The sequence below is a fragment of the Lynx rufus genome, unplaced genomic scaffold, assembly GCF_022079265.1.
Source record: "Lynx rufus isolate CCGP_SWC_20201006 ecotype Redwood Valley unplaced genomic scaffold, mLynRuf1.p SCAF_4, whole genome shotgun sequence".
NCBI lineage: Eukaryota > Metazoa > Chordata > Mammalia > Carnivora > Felidae > Lynx > Lynx rufus.
Window position 1 is genome coordinate 150,480,765 of NW_025814856.1, and position 12,476 is coordinate 150,493,240.

The 12,476-nt window shown below is 48.7% G+C and overlaps 1 protein-coding gene across 1 annotated transcript in view; it reads left to right on the plus strand.

Moving 5' to 3' along the window:
• Nucleotides 1-1,009: 1,009 nt before the first annotated feature.
• LRGUK (leucine rich repeats and guanylate kinase domain containing) overlaps nt 1,010-12,476 on the plus strand; it is a 144,427-nt gene continuing 132,960 nt past the window's right edge. The window contains exons 1-6 of the mRNA XM_047095254.1: nt 1,010-1,174; nt 1,418-1,461; nt 2,420-2,562; nt 2,830-2,951; nt 3,296-3,468; nt 3,888-4,060. Of these exons, the coding sequence (XP_046951210.1) occupies nt 1,010-1,174; nt 1,418-1,461; nt 2,420-2,562; nt 2,830-2,951; nt 3,296-3,468; nt 3,888-4,060 (820 nt within the window). The remainder of the gene's footprint in view (nt 1,175-1,417; nt 1,462-2,419; nt 2,563-2,829; nt 2,952-3,295; nt 3,469-3,887; nt 4,061-12,476) is intronic.

Sequence of the window (12,476 nt, forward strand, 5' to 3'; positions counted from 1 at the left end):
GGGGTGGGGGTGGGGAGGGGCGGTCATTTTTGTTTACTCAGTCATGAGTAACTGCTTCTTTCAGTAGATTTTTACTCTCCTGACCCCGTTGGTTTACAATTCAGTAAAATAAGTCTATGTGTGTTACTTTCTGTGTCTATTACCAAGATCAAATCAGTGGCTTCTCCAAGCCGGCTGTAGTTTTCAACAAATTCTCCTAACCAAAACAAGACCTCTCCAGGGCCAGGGGAGAAAGTTCTTTTATCTCAGTCCCTGAGACAGACAACTTTCTGTGTAGCAGCTTGTACCCAGGTCCTAGTCAGTGTATCGCCTCTGCATTTTTCTTTCTGCTGTCTCAAAACCAAGAGCCATCAAATTAATGACAAAAATGGAAGGTTGAATGGCGATCCAACCCTCTTCTTGATTTTTTTTCCCCTCTACTTTCCAAGAGAAGATGATGAGTAGAGAACTTTTATTCTCAGTTAAACATTGTTCGGATGTGAGTGCTTCTTAGATGCTTTACTTGCTCTCAATATGAGCCCCTAGGACTTTCTCACCTTAGAAAGGAGCCCTGGTCCACCCAGCTGAGTGCACGGAAGATGAGACAGCATGACGTTCGTCCTCTGTGCACCCACAGCTGAGTCCATTTTCCAGAGTGCTCCCCGGGGTTATGGGCGTTCACCGCTCGTGGCACACTCGACCCCACCGTGGCTCCCATGTCTCCAAGCACTCCTGATACTCATGGTTGATAAGCCACAAGAGAAAGCAATGCACTCACCACCCGGGACACGCCTCGGGAGCACGTGGAGAGGAGAGCAGGAAGGACTTTGACCATACACGGTCATGCCTCACGTTGTGATGGTCCAGAATTGTACAGCTTTGGTCTTGGTAGGAAAAGCAGAAAATTAAAAAATGTTTTGAGAAGCTGAAGTGTTGTGTGTTGTCTTTCTCGTGTTCTTTATTCAGCAGACATTCCCTCAGGGCCTAATATGTGCCAGATGCTGCTAGGCAGAGCGTTAGATACTAGACAATGAGGGAGGATACCTTGTTGTCCACCTTTAAGACAGAGCCCGGACACTGGACTCTGACCAAGACCCTAGTGGGGTGTGCACTCAGGGCTGAGTTAGAAATCAGGGCTGACGGTGGGAATTCAGCAGGCGGCCAGAAGATGGTCTTCCGGAGGGTCCTGGAAGGAGTACTGTAAATCTGTGTGCTTCAGAGTCCTGGTCGGAAAGAAGTTGAACCCACATAGGAGACAGCCAAGGAAGAATATCCCGCTTCTAAACAACACCGTAGAAAAGTAGTCTCCAAGAAGCAAGGGTGGGAGAAGGGAGACGAGGGAACCCAGAGCCGACCTTTGTGGTTCGAAGGCCTCCTCTTAGTGGCTGTGACTTCCCAGCATGGTTTCTGTACCCCCTTCTCCTTCCTTCCGCTCTAGGTGAAGAACCCTGGGGTGCTTATGGGATGCCAGGAGTGCGATTGGTGAGTGCTTAGGAGGGTCTTAGTGGACGTGGAAAGGGACACGGGTTTGGAGGGAGGAGAGATGCCGAGAACACTGAGAACCAGCAGGAAGATGGCCGATGGGCTGCTGCGAGGGAGCGCTTAGAAAAAGGAGAACCCCTGCTTTGCTTCCAATAATGATAGGATTGAAAAATGTCGGTTCTGCACAGAGAAAATGGCCTATGCCTCTTTGTCCAAGACACTCAAGGCGCAGATTTCTTTGTAGGATCAGTCATTGTTTTAGGACAACCTATTCATTTTTTAGGACAACCCATTGTCCCATTTCAAGGACAACGTGTTTTCAAGGACAACCCGTGACCTGTTCAGTGGACGGTTGAACGGATGCAGATAGAGTGACATCATTCACAGAAGCCCCAGCCCCTCTTCTTGCCTGAATGTTTTCTCAGCCTGACCGTCGGTAGTTTCTGTTTCAAATAGCTTGGGGAGAAAAACCCCAATACAGCCAAGTTGAATTGGCTACCACACCCAATGGTCTTCCTGCCGAGTCATATCCGGGAATGTCTTAGCACTACCGCATGCATTCAGCCAAAAAGACGTAATTGCCCCCTTAGAGCTCGGGGGATAATGGGATTCACGTGGTGGCAGGCAACAGAGGCAGCCCCCTGTGACGTGGAGCTTATCCTTCCACTCCGATCCTGCCCTCCCCAGAGTTTGTACTTGCCACTCCATCCACCAAGACTGGATATCCTTTCACTTAGGAAGGCATCTCAGAGGATGAAGGACTGAAATCTTCAGCCCGGCCCTCCGTTGCTCTCTTCTGAGCTTTGCCCTTTTGGCACCTCGGGACTGTATCTCGCTGTTCACTGTGCCTCCCTGGCTAGCCAGAGCCATCGGTTGATGGAGCAAATGGATTCCTGCCTCCCGGGTCCCACGAAGGGACTGAGGCCATTGTGTTCCGGATCCTCCCTCTGGAACATAGCTGTGGCTGCCTCCCTAGCACCAGGGCGCAGGCATTTCAACCAGAGGGTGTCGGGTCTCCACCAGCCCTAGCTGAACTCCACTGCACTGGAGGCAAATGCGACGAGAAATCTGGCCAGGTGGCTATCCTTGCAGCAGGAGGTGGTAGGAAAACGAGGAAGTGTCCCGATCAACAAGATTGTGCTCGAAAAGCAGAGCGTGTGCCGAAACACACACCCCTGAGAGCAATTGTCTTAATGTGGCAGGGATGTAAAACAAATTGGGCATCATTTGGAGGGAGGGTAATGAGGTACCAAGGAGAGGCAAACAAAGTCTTGGCTCAGCAAAGGTCTCGGCTCTGTCCTAATTAGCCGTAGTTGTTACACGAAGTACGTAATTAATAAGCGTGTGGCCAGATGTGAAATACGGCAGAGTCTCTTCCTGAAACGGAAGTTGTGATGAAGTGCACGCAGCGGGAAGGAGTTGTCCTGATCCGGCTGAGGCGGGCAGCCTGCCTGGAATTTCGAAGAGGTGCACTAAGAGGCACACCACAGGTTCACCCCTGAAAACGACGAATCCTTTTCCAACTGGGCTGGGCGGTAATGAGATCTGGCTCATTATCACTGGGTGTAATGGGATGCAAACGCCACTGGAACGGAGCTGGAAGTTTCCTCAACAGTGAACTCGGATGCAAACAAGCAGAGAGGATTCTGCCAACGGGGCCGGACGTGAGTAGGGGGAAACGTGCACCACGCGAGGACCCGCTTTAACATACCTGCCAAGGACTTGTGTGTGTGGTTAAAAATATTGCCAGGACGTTCGCACACCTGGAGGAGGAGGTGCCCCTGGGAAGCTGGGAATGCGGTGACCCGCAAAAGCTGCACATGTATTTTTTCAGCGTACCTACAACATGCGTATGCACATACAACTGGGGAAAAACGAGGTTGGGGTGCCCGGTGAGTGTAGCTCCCGTTGTATACCATCCCTGTTAGAAAAGTGGCCTCAGATTCCTGCTGACTTTGCAATGCATGCTGGAGGAGGAGAGAAATTGGCAGTCTCTTCAGCCCAAATGTACGTACCTAGCAGGCCGAGCTTTCTTTCACGAAGGTTTATTTACTGCGAGCGAAAACCAGGAAAACAGCACCTGGTCGTACTTTTATGATTGCTGTTAAGGTTATTTTGGGTCTCGCTTACCGAGCGCTTAATATGCGTCAGGTGTTGTGCTAAATGCTTTACCACGTTATTCCATTTAATCCTCAAGGAACCCTGCGAGATTGTTACTAGTACTGTCCCTACTCTGCGGAAGAAACCAAGGCTCGGTTTAAGACGTGGCCCAGACGGACGCCAACACCGGAGTTCAGGCTTGGAACCCCTCTCTTCTCACCCCTTGGGGCAAAGGAGGGACCCGCACATACTATATTTGAACTCCAACCGATATCCTCTGGTAGTTTAACACCTTCATCGACTGTGTCCTCTCCTGTGGTTCCCAGAGGACTGGATTGGGGACTGCCTTTCCCACTCTCCTCTGCTGCTCCCCAGCTCGCTGTGGCCGATATAGCCACAAAACTCTTGGAAACAAGAACTTTCGGCCCAGGGGCTGAGCCCAGCCAGCTGGAGGCCAAAGATGATCCATACCTGGACCACAGGCCAGAGCACCAGCCAGGTGGCGGCTAAATGCTCAGGTTTTAGAGTCCTCTGTACCTTGGCTCAGAATGTCACCTCGGCCTCATGTAAGTGGTTTGCTGTGGTATAAGCTGTTAAGCGCCCTAAGTGTCAGTTTCCTCATCTGTGAAATGGGATAATAACAATAATAATAATAGCTCTTATCCCACAGTGTTAAGGTATAAAATAAAAGAGGTGCCTGGCATATAATAATTATCACATATGCATAATAATATTCTAATGAAAATATTATTATTTTGTCGGTTTCTTTGAGGAGCTATGGGCCCATATCGGAGGTCCTGCTCTATGGATGTGGTGTAGGAGTGCAGCCGCCTTGACAGGGTTTGTCAGAAAGGCCTGGGATGTGCTGGAGGGGGGGGGGGGGCGGCCAGGATGCTGCTTGTTGTAGGTGGAAGCTGGGCACCCCCACACAGCAATAGTTCTGACTTGGACTTTGTTATTTCCTTGTTGCAGCCCCCTTTGCAACAGGATGACCACCCTCCGGCTGTCTGCTTCCTGGGCCCGCTTCCCTTTTAGCGATTAATGAATATGCATCTCATTGCCTGCTGATGTATTATGCGCATCTCATTAAACTCCGAAGGCTCCACCAGCCTTTAGGGACCGGGTCTTAAGGACATCCTTAATGGCCTTCTGCCTGGGATTTGAGTTTGTGGTTACTCTTCCTGCCCGGGCTGAGCAATGTCAGGTCATGGATTTCTAAAATAAGATCGCAAATTGATCTATGAAATTCAGGTGAGAATATGTCTCCCCGCCCCCCCAAAATCAAATCTAGCCCTGAGCTCCCGCTTACTATTCTCAGCACAAGCCTTTAACTGCAGTCATTTTTCGTGGTTTCCTGGTCGGGAGGTAGGGAAGAGCCCCCCCCCCACCTCCTTTGCCTTGTGTCGACGTTGCACTGGTAAAGCACATCAGGTAAACAGGGGTGAAGACAGTATCGTCATCTGTGTGTCCTCACTTCACCCCTGCCCTGGACGCCCTCGAAGCACGTGGAGCCGCAAGGAATCCACGGCCACCATCTCTTCCCAGCTTTGGGGACCAACACTCCAGGTGGGACCGTTCTCCCCTCTTTGCTCCAGATGCCAAAGTCTGCCTTCCTTTCCACTGCTGGGAGGTCCTGGACCTTTCAGAACAGCAGCCTGCTTAAGAGAGTTTCCCAAGTGACTCTCCCATACCCCCCTTCTTCTTTCTCTGCCCTGAAACAGGAAGTTTGTTAACCAGACACCTGGGGGTAAAGAGAGCCTGGGCTTCAGGAGGAGTCCTCAGATAATCTTCCTAGAAGGTGGCAGAGGAAGGGGATGTTCCTTTTATTCTAATCTGGGGTGGAGCGATGACCTCAGTTTCTCAGTAGCGCACCTGTTGTGGATTCGTAAGAGCTGGATCAAACCTGAGACAGCATTTGTCCCCACCATTCCGCTTTTCTGAGTGGTCAAATAAGAAGCTCCAAGAGAAGAAAGGGGGTTACGTAGTGACTTCCAGGGAACCCAAATATGCCCCACACTGTTAAGCTACCAAGTAGAATGGTAGAAGGCAAGGCCCTGCCTTCAGAGATGTGACATGTTCACATGGAAAGAACAGGGCAGTGTACCTGATTTCCTGCTCTCCACCTTCCAGAAATGTAATAGGATGGCATTTCCTGGCTCCTTTGGGTTTGGGTGGGATGCTGTGATTCAGTGGCTAAGGAGTTGTGAGGAGAAGTGTGTCATTTTCCAAAGCAATTAATTAGCTGTGGGCGACCCTCCAGAGCTCACTGCCCCCACTGCCACAATATCCAGGAATGTTCCAGACAGCAGCCATTCAGCATGCTTGGGTCCCAGGAGGAGGCCAATGCAGAGCAGAGCCCCAGCTGACCTGCAGTGGATATGTGGTGTAAGCATGGAATGAATCCTTGTTGTAGGCTGTTGAAATTCAGGAGTTGCTTGTCCCCGCAGCATAACCTTGCCTACCCTGACTAGGATGCCCAACAAAGAGGCTGACCATGATGAGAGCAGAAAGAGCGAGGGGCTTTTAAAAAAGGTGAAATTATTAGCATCAGTGAGAACCATTTGAGTGGAGTGATGGGAACAGAAGCCAAATTTAGAGGCTCGAGGGAGAAGAGATGGCTTTGCCAACATCAAGTCCCCCGTCAGCACATTTGCGCTAGAGATAGAAGCAACAGGGATGTGTTGTTCAGTCAAGGAGTGACCCTGGAGCCACTCACTCTATTTAATGTCTTTTACTTTTTCTGCCCCCTTCCTTGAACTCCTGATACTTCTAGTATTAGTGGGCCATATACACAGGCCTTAGTTCAGTATTTCTGACTATTCATAGGACAGCTTCTGTATACACCCAACACATACAGAGAAAAATAGAGTAGCAAAATGAACTGTTTTAAAGCTTGAAAATGACCAACCCAGGGGCGCCTGGGTGGCGCAGTCGGTTAAGCGTCCGACTTCAGCCAGGTCACGATCTCGCGGTCCGTGAGTTCGAGCCCCGCGTCGGGCTCTGGGTTGATGGCTCAGAGCCTGGAGCCTGTTTCCGATTCTGTGTCTCCCTCTCTCTCTGCCCCTCCCCCGTTCATGCTCTGTCTCTCTCTGTCCCCAAAATAAATAAACGTTGAAAAAAAAAATTTTTAAAAAAAGAAAATGCCCAACCCAGAAGCCACACATCTCTGCTCCTAAATTTTCTCCGAGGTCTGATCATCTTACCGGACCAGCCCCTTTTGCTTTAGAAGCTTTCTATCACAGTGCCATTCAATACCAGTCCCTAGAATTGAGTTTTTATCCCCTGAGAACCCGGGTCCACTCATAAAAAAAAAAAAAAAAACATGAAGACCGGCAGAAAAATCTAGTTTTCTGTTTTTCTACCCTCTCTTCAACAGCTCAGAGTTCCTTGTATTTCTCTGATGTCCCAGTGGAAGTAAATGTTAATGGTTTTGAAGGAGATCTGAAGATAACAATTTGAAAGTGAAGAAACATAACACTGAAATGCTGTTAACTCAGCTAATTTTAAGGACAAATAAAACACAAGGTACTAGGCCTTTTGGTACGTGCAAAGCTATAGTTCCCTCATCTGCAAGATAGCAAGCGTTCAACTATTTTCACAGGGGCTACAGAAATTCTTAAGTTTTGCAGGTTTATTAACTCATCCTTTGCTTGGATTTCTATTTCCATGTTTCCTAGGTACAGATAGTCATGGCACAGGTCGTGCCCCATCCGACCCCGGAGGCGGTTGCACACTGCCCCAGACCCAACTCAGAGTTCAGAAGGGAAGTAAGAACGTCTCACCCCTCCCCTGAGGACTGATTTTCTTTGTCCATTCTGCTGCCATAATAAAGTACCAGAAACTAGGTAGATGATACGCAACAGAAATTCATTTCCCACAATTCTGGGAAGCCTAAGATCAACGCACTGGCAGATTTGGTGTTTAGTGAGAGAGCCCACTTTCTGGTTCCTGGAAGGCACCTTTCCACTGTGTCCTCATGTGGTGGAGGGTGTCAGGAAGCTCTGTGGGGTCTCTTTGTTAGGGGCACTGATCCCATTCACGACCCCCATTCACCCTCATGACCTAAGTGCATCCCAAAGGCCCCACCTCCTAATCCCATCACACTGGGGATGAGGATTTTACCATGTAAATTTTAGGAGAACACAAACATTAAGGCCATGGCATGTATCTAAACCAATCTGATGTTTGTATTTGTCAGATTACTTTAGTAAACATCAGTAGAGCCTTCAGCCATATGGCCCCACAACTTTGCCGGCAAGTAGTATGTGACAATGTAAGCAGGCCACGGGCAACATTTATTAGCAACCTCATTAGCGAGAATAAAAGTCATCTTTCAACATGCTCTGTAAGTTCAATGAATTCCCCACTCTCTGTCCCTACTCTCCAACCACCACTGTTACTAGAACATTCATTCCAAAGCAAACACAGCAATGTTTTGTCAGCAAGATCCACCTCACCTTCTAGTCAGATATGGAGACAGAGTTCTTTGTTAGTTATAGGGGATCCAGGTCCTAGAGTCTAGTTCCATAGCTGTATGTCCTGGGTTTACTTATTTTTAAGCTCCTTCACGAAAAGGTCGTAAAGCCTATAAAGTCTTACCAGCCAAGCACATGTCTTGAACACATTTCACCATCCACTTCTAACCCCTCTCATGTTTGGGCTTTCCTGCCCCTCATGAATATCCCGCCCTTCAGATGGAGAGCCAGTTCCTCCAATGCCACACGTTAGGACATGTAATTGTCTCCTTCCTGGCCGTGGATATGGCTTTGCACTAAGTGGTCCACGCGACCATGGGACATGCGACTTGAAATTGTAAGGCAGGACCCAGGGTCTAGTCCCAGCCTGCCTCAGAGCACAAGGGCACTGGCTAGGTGCCCCCCTCCCCCGCCCCACCACACACACACACACACACACACACACACACACACACAAAAGCCAGACTCAGCCCCAGTCATGTGGCTCTTCTCTGACCCACTGAGCACTCCACCCCACTTACCCACAGTCACAAAGCCTGGTCCGGAGGCCCCATGAACTGGTACATGGAACCCCCAAACCTAACCCCTGTTGCTGCTGCAAACTGGCTCCCTCTCCAAGGGTACGGAGCTTTGTACCTTTATCACACCATCTACCTTATGCTATTAATACCCAGGGCCGTGCCACCAGCTTATTAATAATGTATAGCTACAGCCCCTGACTTAGTCAAGCTACAAACAGCCCTTATTTGCATGATTAGCTCTTACCTTACTGATTAGGAAGTTTCATCCTGCCCCCAAAACCTACCCTTTCTGAATGAACGTCTCTTTTAAAGGGAGCCAGGCTTTCTAAAATGCATCTCAAATCCAAATAAAAAAGAATCAACAGCAACAACAACGAAGAGAGGCCTGTCGTTTTCCTTATGGAATGAGAAGAGAGGAGCTTAAGAAGGTTTTTAAATGTTCCGTGCCATGCTTATCGAAGGAGCTAAAAGTATCTATGGCTGTCAAGGGGCACCTGGGGGATAAAAGGTTGTCCTAGGGCACCTGGGTGGCTCAGTCGGTTAAGCGTCTGACTTAAGCACAGGTCATGATGTGATGGTTTCATGGGTTCAAGCCCCCACATCAGGCTCTGTGCTCTGAGCCTGCTTGGGATTCTCTCTCTCTCTCTCTCTCTCTCTCTTTCCCTTTCTCTTTCTCTTTCTCTTTCTCTTTCTCTTTCTTTCTCTTTCTCTTTCTCTTTCTCTTTCTCCCCCACCCCTCCTCCGCCAGTACTCTCTCTCTCTCAAAATAAAGAAAAAAAAGCACGATGACTCCCTTACCTCCTCCTGGTCTCTGCTTGGATTTCACCGGAGTCCTTTACTGACTACCTGTTTAAAATAGCAGCCGCTCACCCATACGCTTTCACCCTTTTCTGCTTAATTTTCTCCGGAGCATTTATCACATTCTGATGTCCTATAGAATCTAGTTGTTAATTAATTTTTTTATCTTTACCAACTGAAATATACATTGTATGAGGGCTGGGATTTTTATATTCTTTGTTCTCTGGATTCCCAACACCTAGACCAGTCTCTGGAACATAGTAGATGGTCAAGAAACATTTTTTTACACGATGTGTTAACTAACTTGGATTTAAATTTTAAAAAGTTATAAAGAGAAGGAGGCGCCTGGGAGGCTCAGTCAGTTAAGCATCCGACTTCGGCTCAGGTCATGATCTCACGGCTCGTGAGTTCAAGCCCCACATCAGGCTCTGTGCTGACAGCTCGGGGCCTGGAGCCTGCTTCGGATTCTATGTCTCCCTCGCTCTCTCTGCCCCTCCCCTGCTCACGATAGAGAGAGAGAGAGGAGACACCAGGGATGTTCACACACAGAAAAGGCCATGTGAGGACACAGTGAGAAGGTGGCCGGCCATCTGCGCTTCTCACCAGACATTTACCCTGCTGGCCCCTTGGTCTTAAACTTCCAGCCTCCAGACTGTGAGAATATAAATTTCTGTCGTTTAAGCCACCCAGTCTGTGGGGTTTGGTTGTGGCAGGCCTGGCCAGCTAATACAATCTACAACACAGAAAATGAATGAATGAATGAATGAATGAATAAAAGAAACCTTTTTAGAATGAATGTAGGGGTGAAGAATGAATAGAATTGCAGGACATGATCATTGGTTGGCTGGGAGGGGGTGAGGAGGAGGAAGTGATAAAGGAGCAAAGAAAGGTTCCCAGGTTTCTAGCGAGTTAACGCAGGGGGTGGTGGGTCAGTCAACGAGACAGGGAAGAGCATGTGGCGGGGGAGAAGCAGGGTTGCAAGTGAAGGAGCGAGTGGATAAATTTGAAGCCATTGTTCCAAAGCTCATGTGCGTGACTCAGCAATTTCTCTTCTAGATATTTGTTTGCTAATCAGAAGAACAGGAAATGCTGTACACTGAGAGGATCCGCTTCCGTATGGCCAGCTGGCACACCACCAGACAACTAGGAACCCCATCCAGTGCTGCCCAGGACAGGCCCCTTAGTCCCGGCTCCCTAAGAAAATCTGTGAGGGCCCCATGTAGATGCTGCAGAAGAGTCAGGGTCTAGCTCTGGTCCTTGGCTTAGCCTAAGGCATACTCTCACAGGAGCCCTTGGCTCATTCTTCCAGTTACATACTGCTGGACGACGAACTAACCCAATCTAGTAGTTTAATCACTTTATTATACCTCCTGGTTCTTTGACTTCAGAGTTTGAGCAGAGACTAGTTGGGCAATTCTTCTGTTCCATGTGGCATCTACCAGGGTCACTCAGGGGTACTGAGTTGTCAGCTGGGCTAGTCCGGAGCATTTAAGATGGTTTTACTCGCGTGACTGACATGGTGGCAGGAATGGCTCTAAGGGTCCCTCCCTGCATTGTCTCAGAGCCTCTCCGTGTGGCTCTCAAGCAGGGTAGTTGGACTTTTTACATGATAGCTTAGGGCACCAAGACACCAAAACAGAAGCTGCCAGTTCTCTTAAAAGCTAGCCCTGAGGGGCACCTGGGTGGCTCAGTTGGTTAAGCGTCCGACTTCGGCTCAGGTCGTGATCTCATGGTTCGTGAGTTCAAGCCCCACATAAGACTCTCTGCTATCAGCACAGAGCCCTCTTTGGATCCTCTGTCCCCCCCTCTCTCTGCCTTTCACCCAGCTGCATTCTCTCTCTTAGAAATAAATAAGTATTGGGGCACCTGGGTGGCTCAGTTGGTTAAGTGTCTGACTTCGGCTCAGGTCGTGATCTCACAGCTCATGAATTCGAGCCCCGGGTCGGGCTCTGTGCTGACAGCGCAGAGCCTGGAGCCTGCTTTGGAGTCTGTGTCTCCCTCTCGCTCTCTGCCCCTCCCTCACTTGTGCTCTGTCTCTCAAAAATAAGTAAACATTTAAAAAAATTTTTTTAATAAGTAAATATTAAAAAAAAAAAAAAAAGGCTAGCCCTAAAACTAGCCTTGCATCACTTTGGTCATCCTCTAAAAGTCAAAAGGTAATAGGCCAGTAATAGATCCTCCCTCTCTATAGGAGGAAGATCAAAGGATTTTCAGCCATCTTTAATCTGTCACACTTCCTCATTCGGGATGGCCAAGAGGGCAAGGTCTAGCACGTACATTCTGGTTCTTCTCCTTCTGCCCCTCTACCGTGTGAGCAGTTCCTCCCTGTAAGCATACTGCAACATGGAAACCTCTCAGCTTCTTTCTCCATAGAAAATTAGGCTTATTGTAACAAAACAGAACCCCTGTAACATCACCTATATGTGACACACACCAAGGCCGTCGATCTCCGACAGGTTCCTACCCTGGCTTTCCTGGGAAGGCTCTTCACCGTGAAAGATGATATAAACAGCCTTGGAAACATAGCTCAGCCAAGAGGGTGGAGTTTCCACCGATCAGGTATTACATTGAGCACCGTATATAAATGGCCACTGTGAAGGCTGTTACTTAGGAGCCAATTGTACATACCTAAGTTATAATTCGAAAACGCTCCCATGGAAGACATGGGTACCTCCTTGTTTATCCAATAACAAAGAGACTTGCTTCTTGTTGGTGTTGAAGACAGCATAAAAGACATTATAAAAATCTCTTAACCAGGACTCAGTGGACTACATAAAAGTGCCAGAAGGGCCACCCAAAGGTGAGAGGATGGCCGCCAATTGGTAGAGCACCACCCAGGCAAGAAGAGCTACCAGGCACATTGAGTGACCTTGTTGGGAAAGCCGGTCAGACCGAAGGTCCCAACAGGCTGGCAGACCTTCTTACCACAGGTTGATACCCGGGCTGACCTTGGTTTATCTTCATATCAGGAGAACCTCCAGCAGGCTTCTTTGAATGTAGATGCCTCTCCACCTTGCAAGGCTAACAGGTGGTAACAGAGGGCACAGGCTTTCCAAAAAGCCAAAAAGAAGACAGGCTACTCTGGAAAAGCATCTGGTTCAGCTCTAAAAGAAAGTATTCA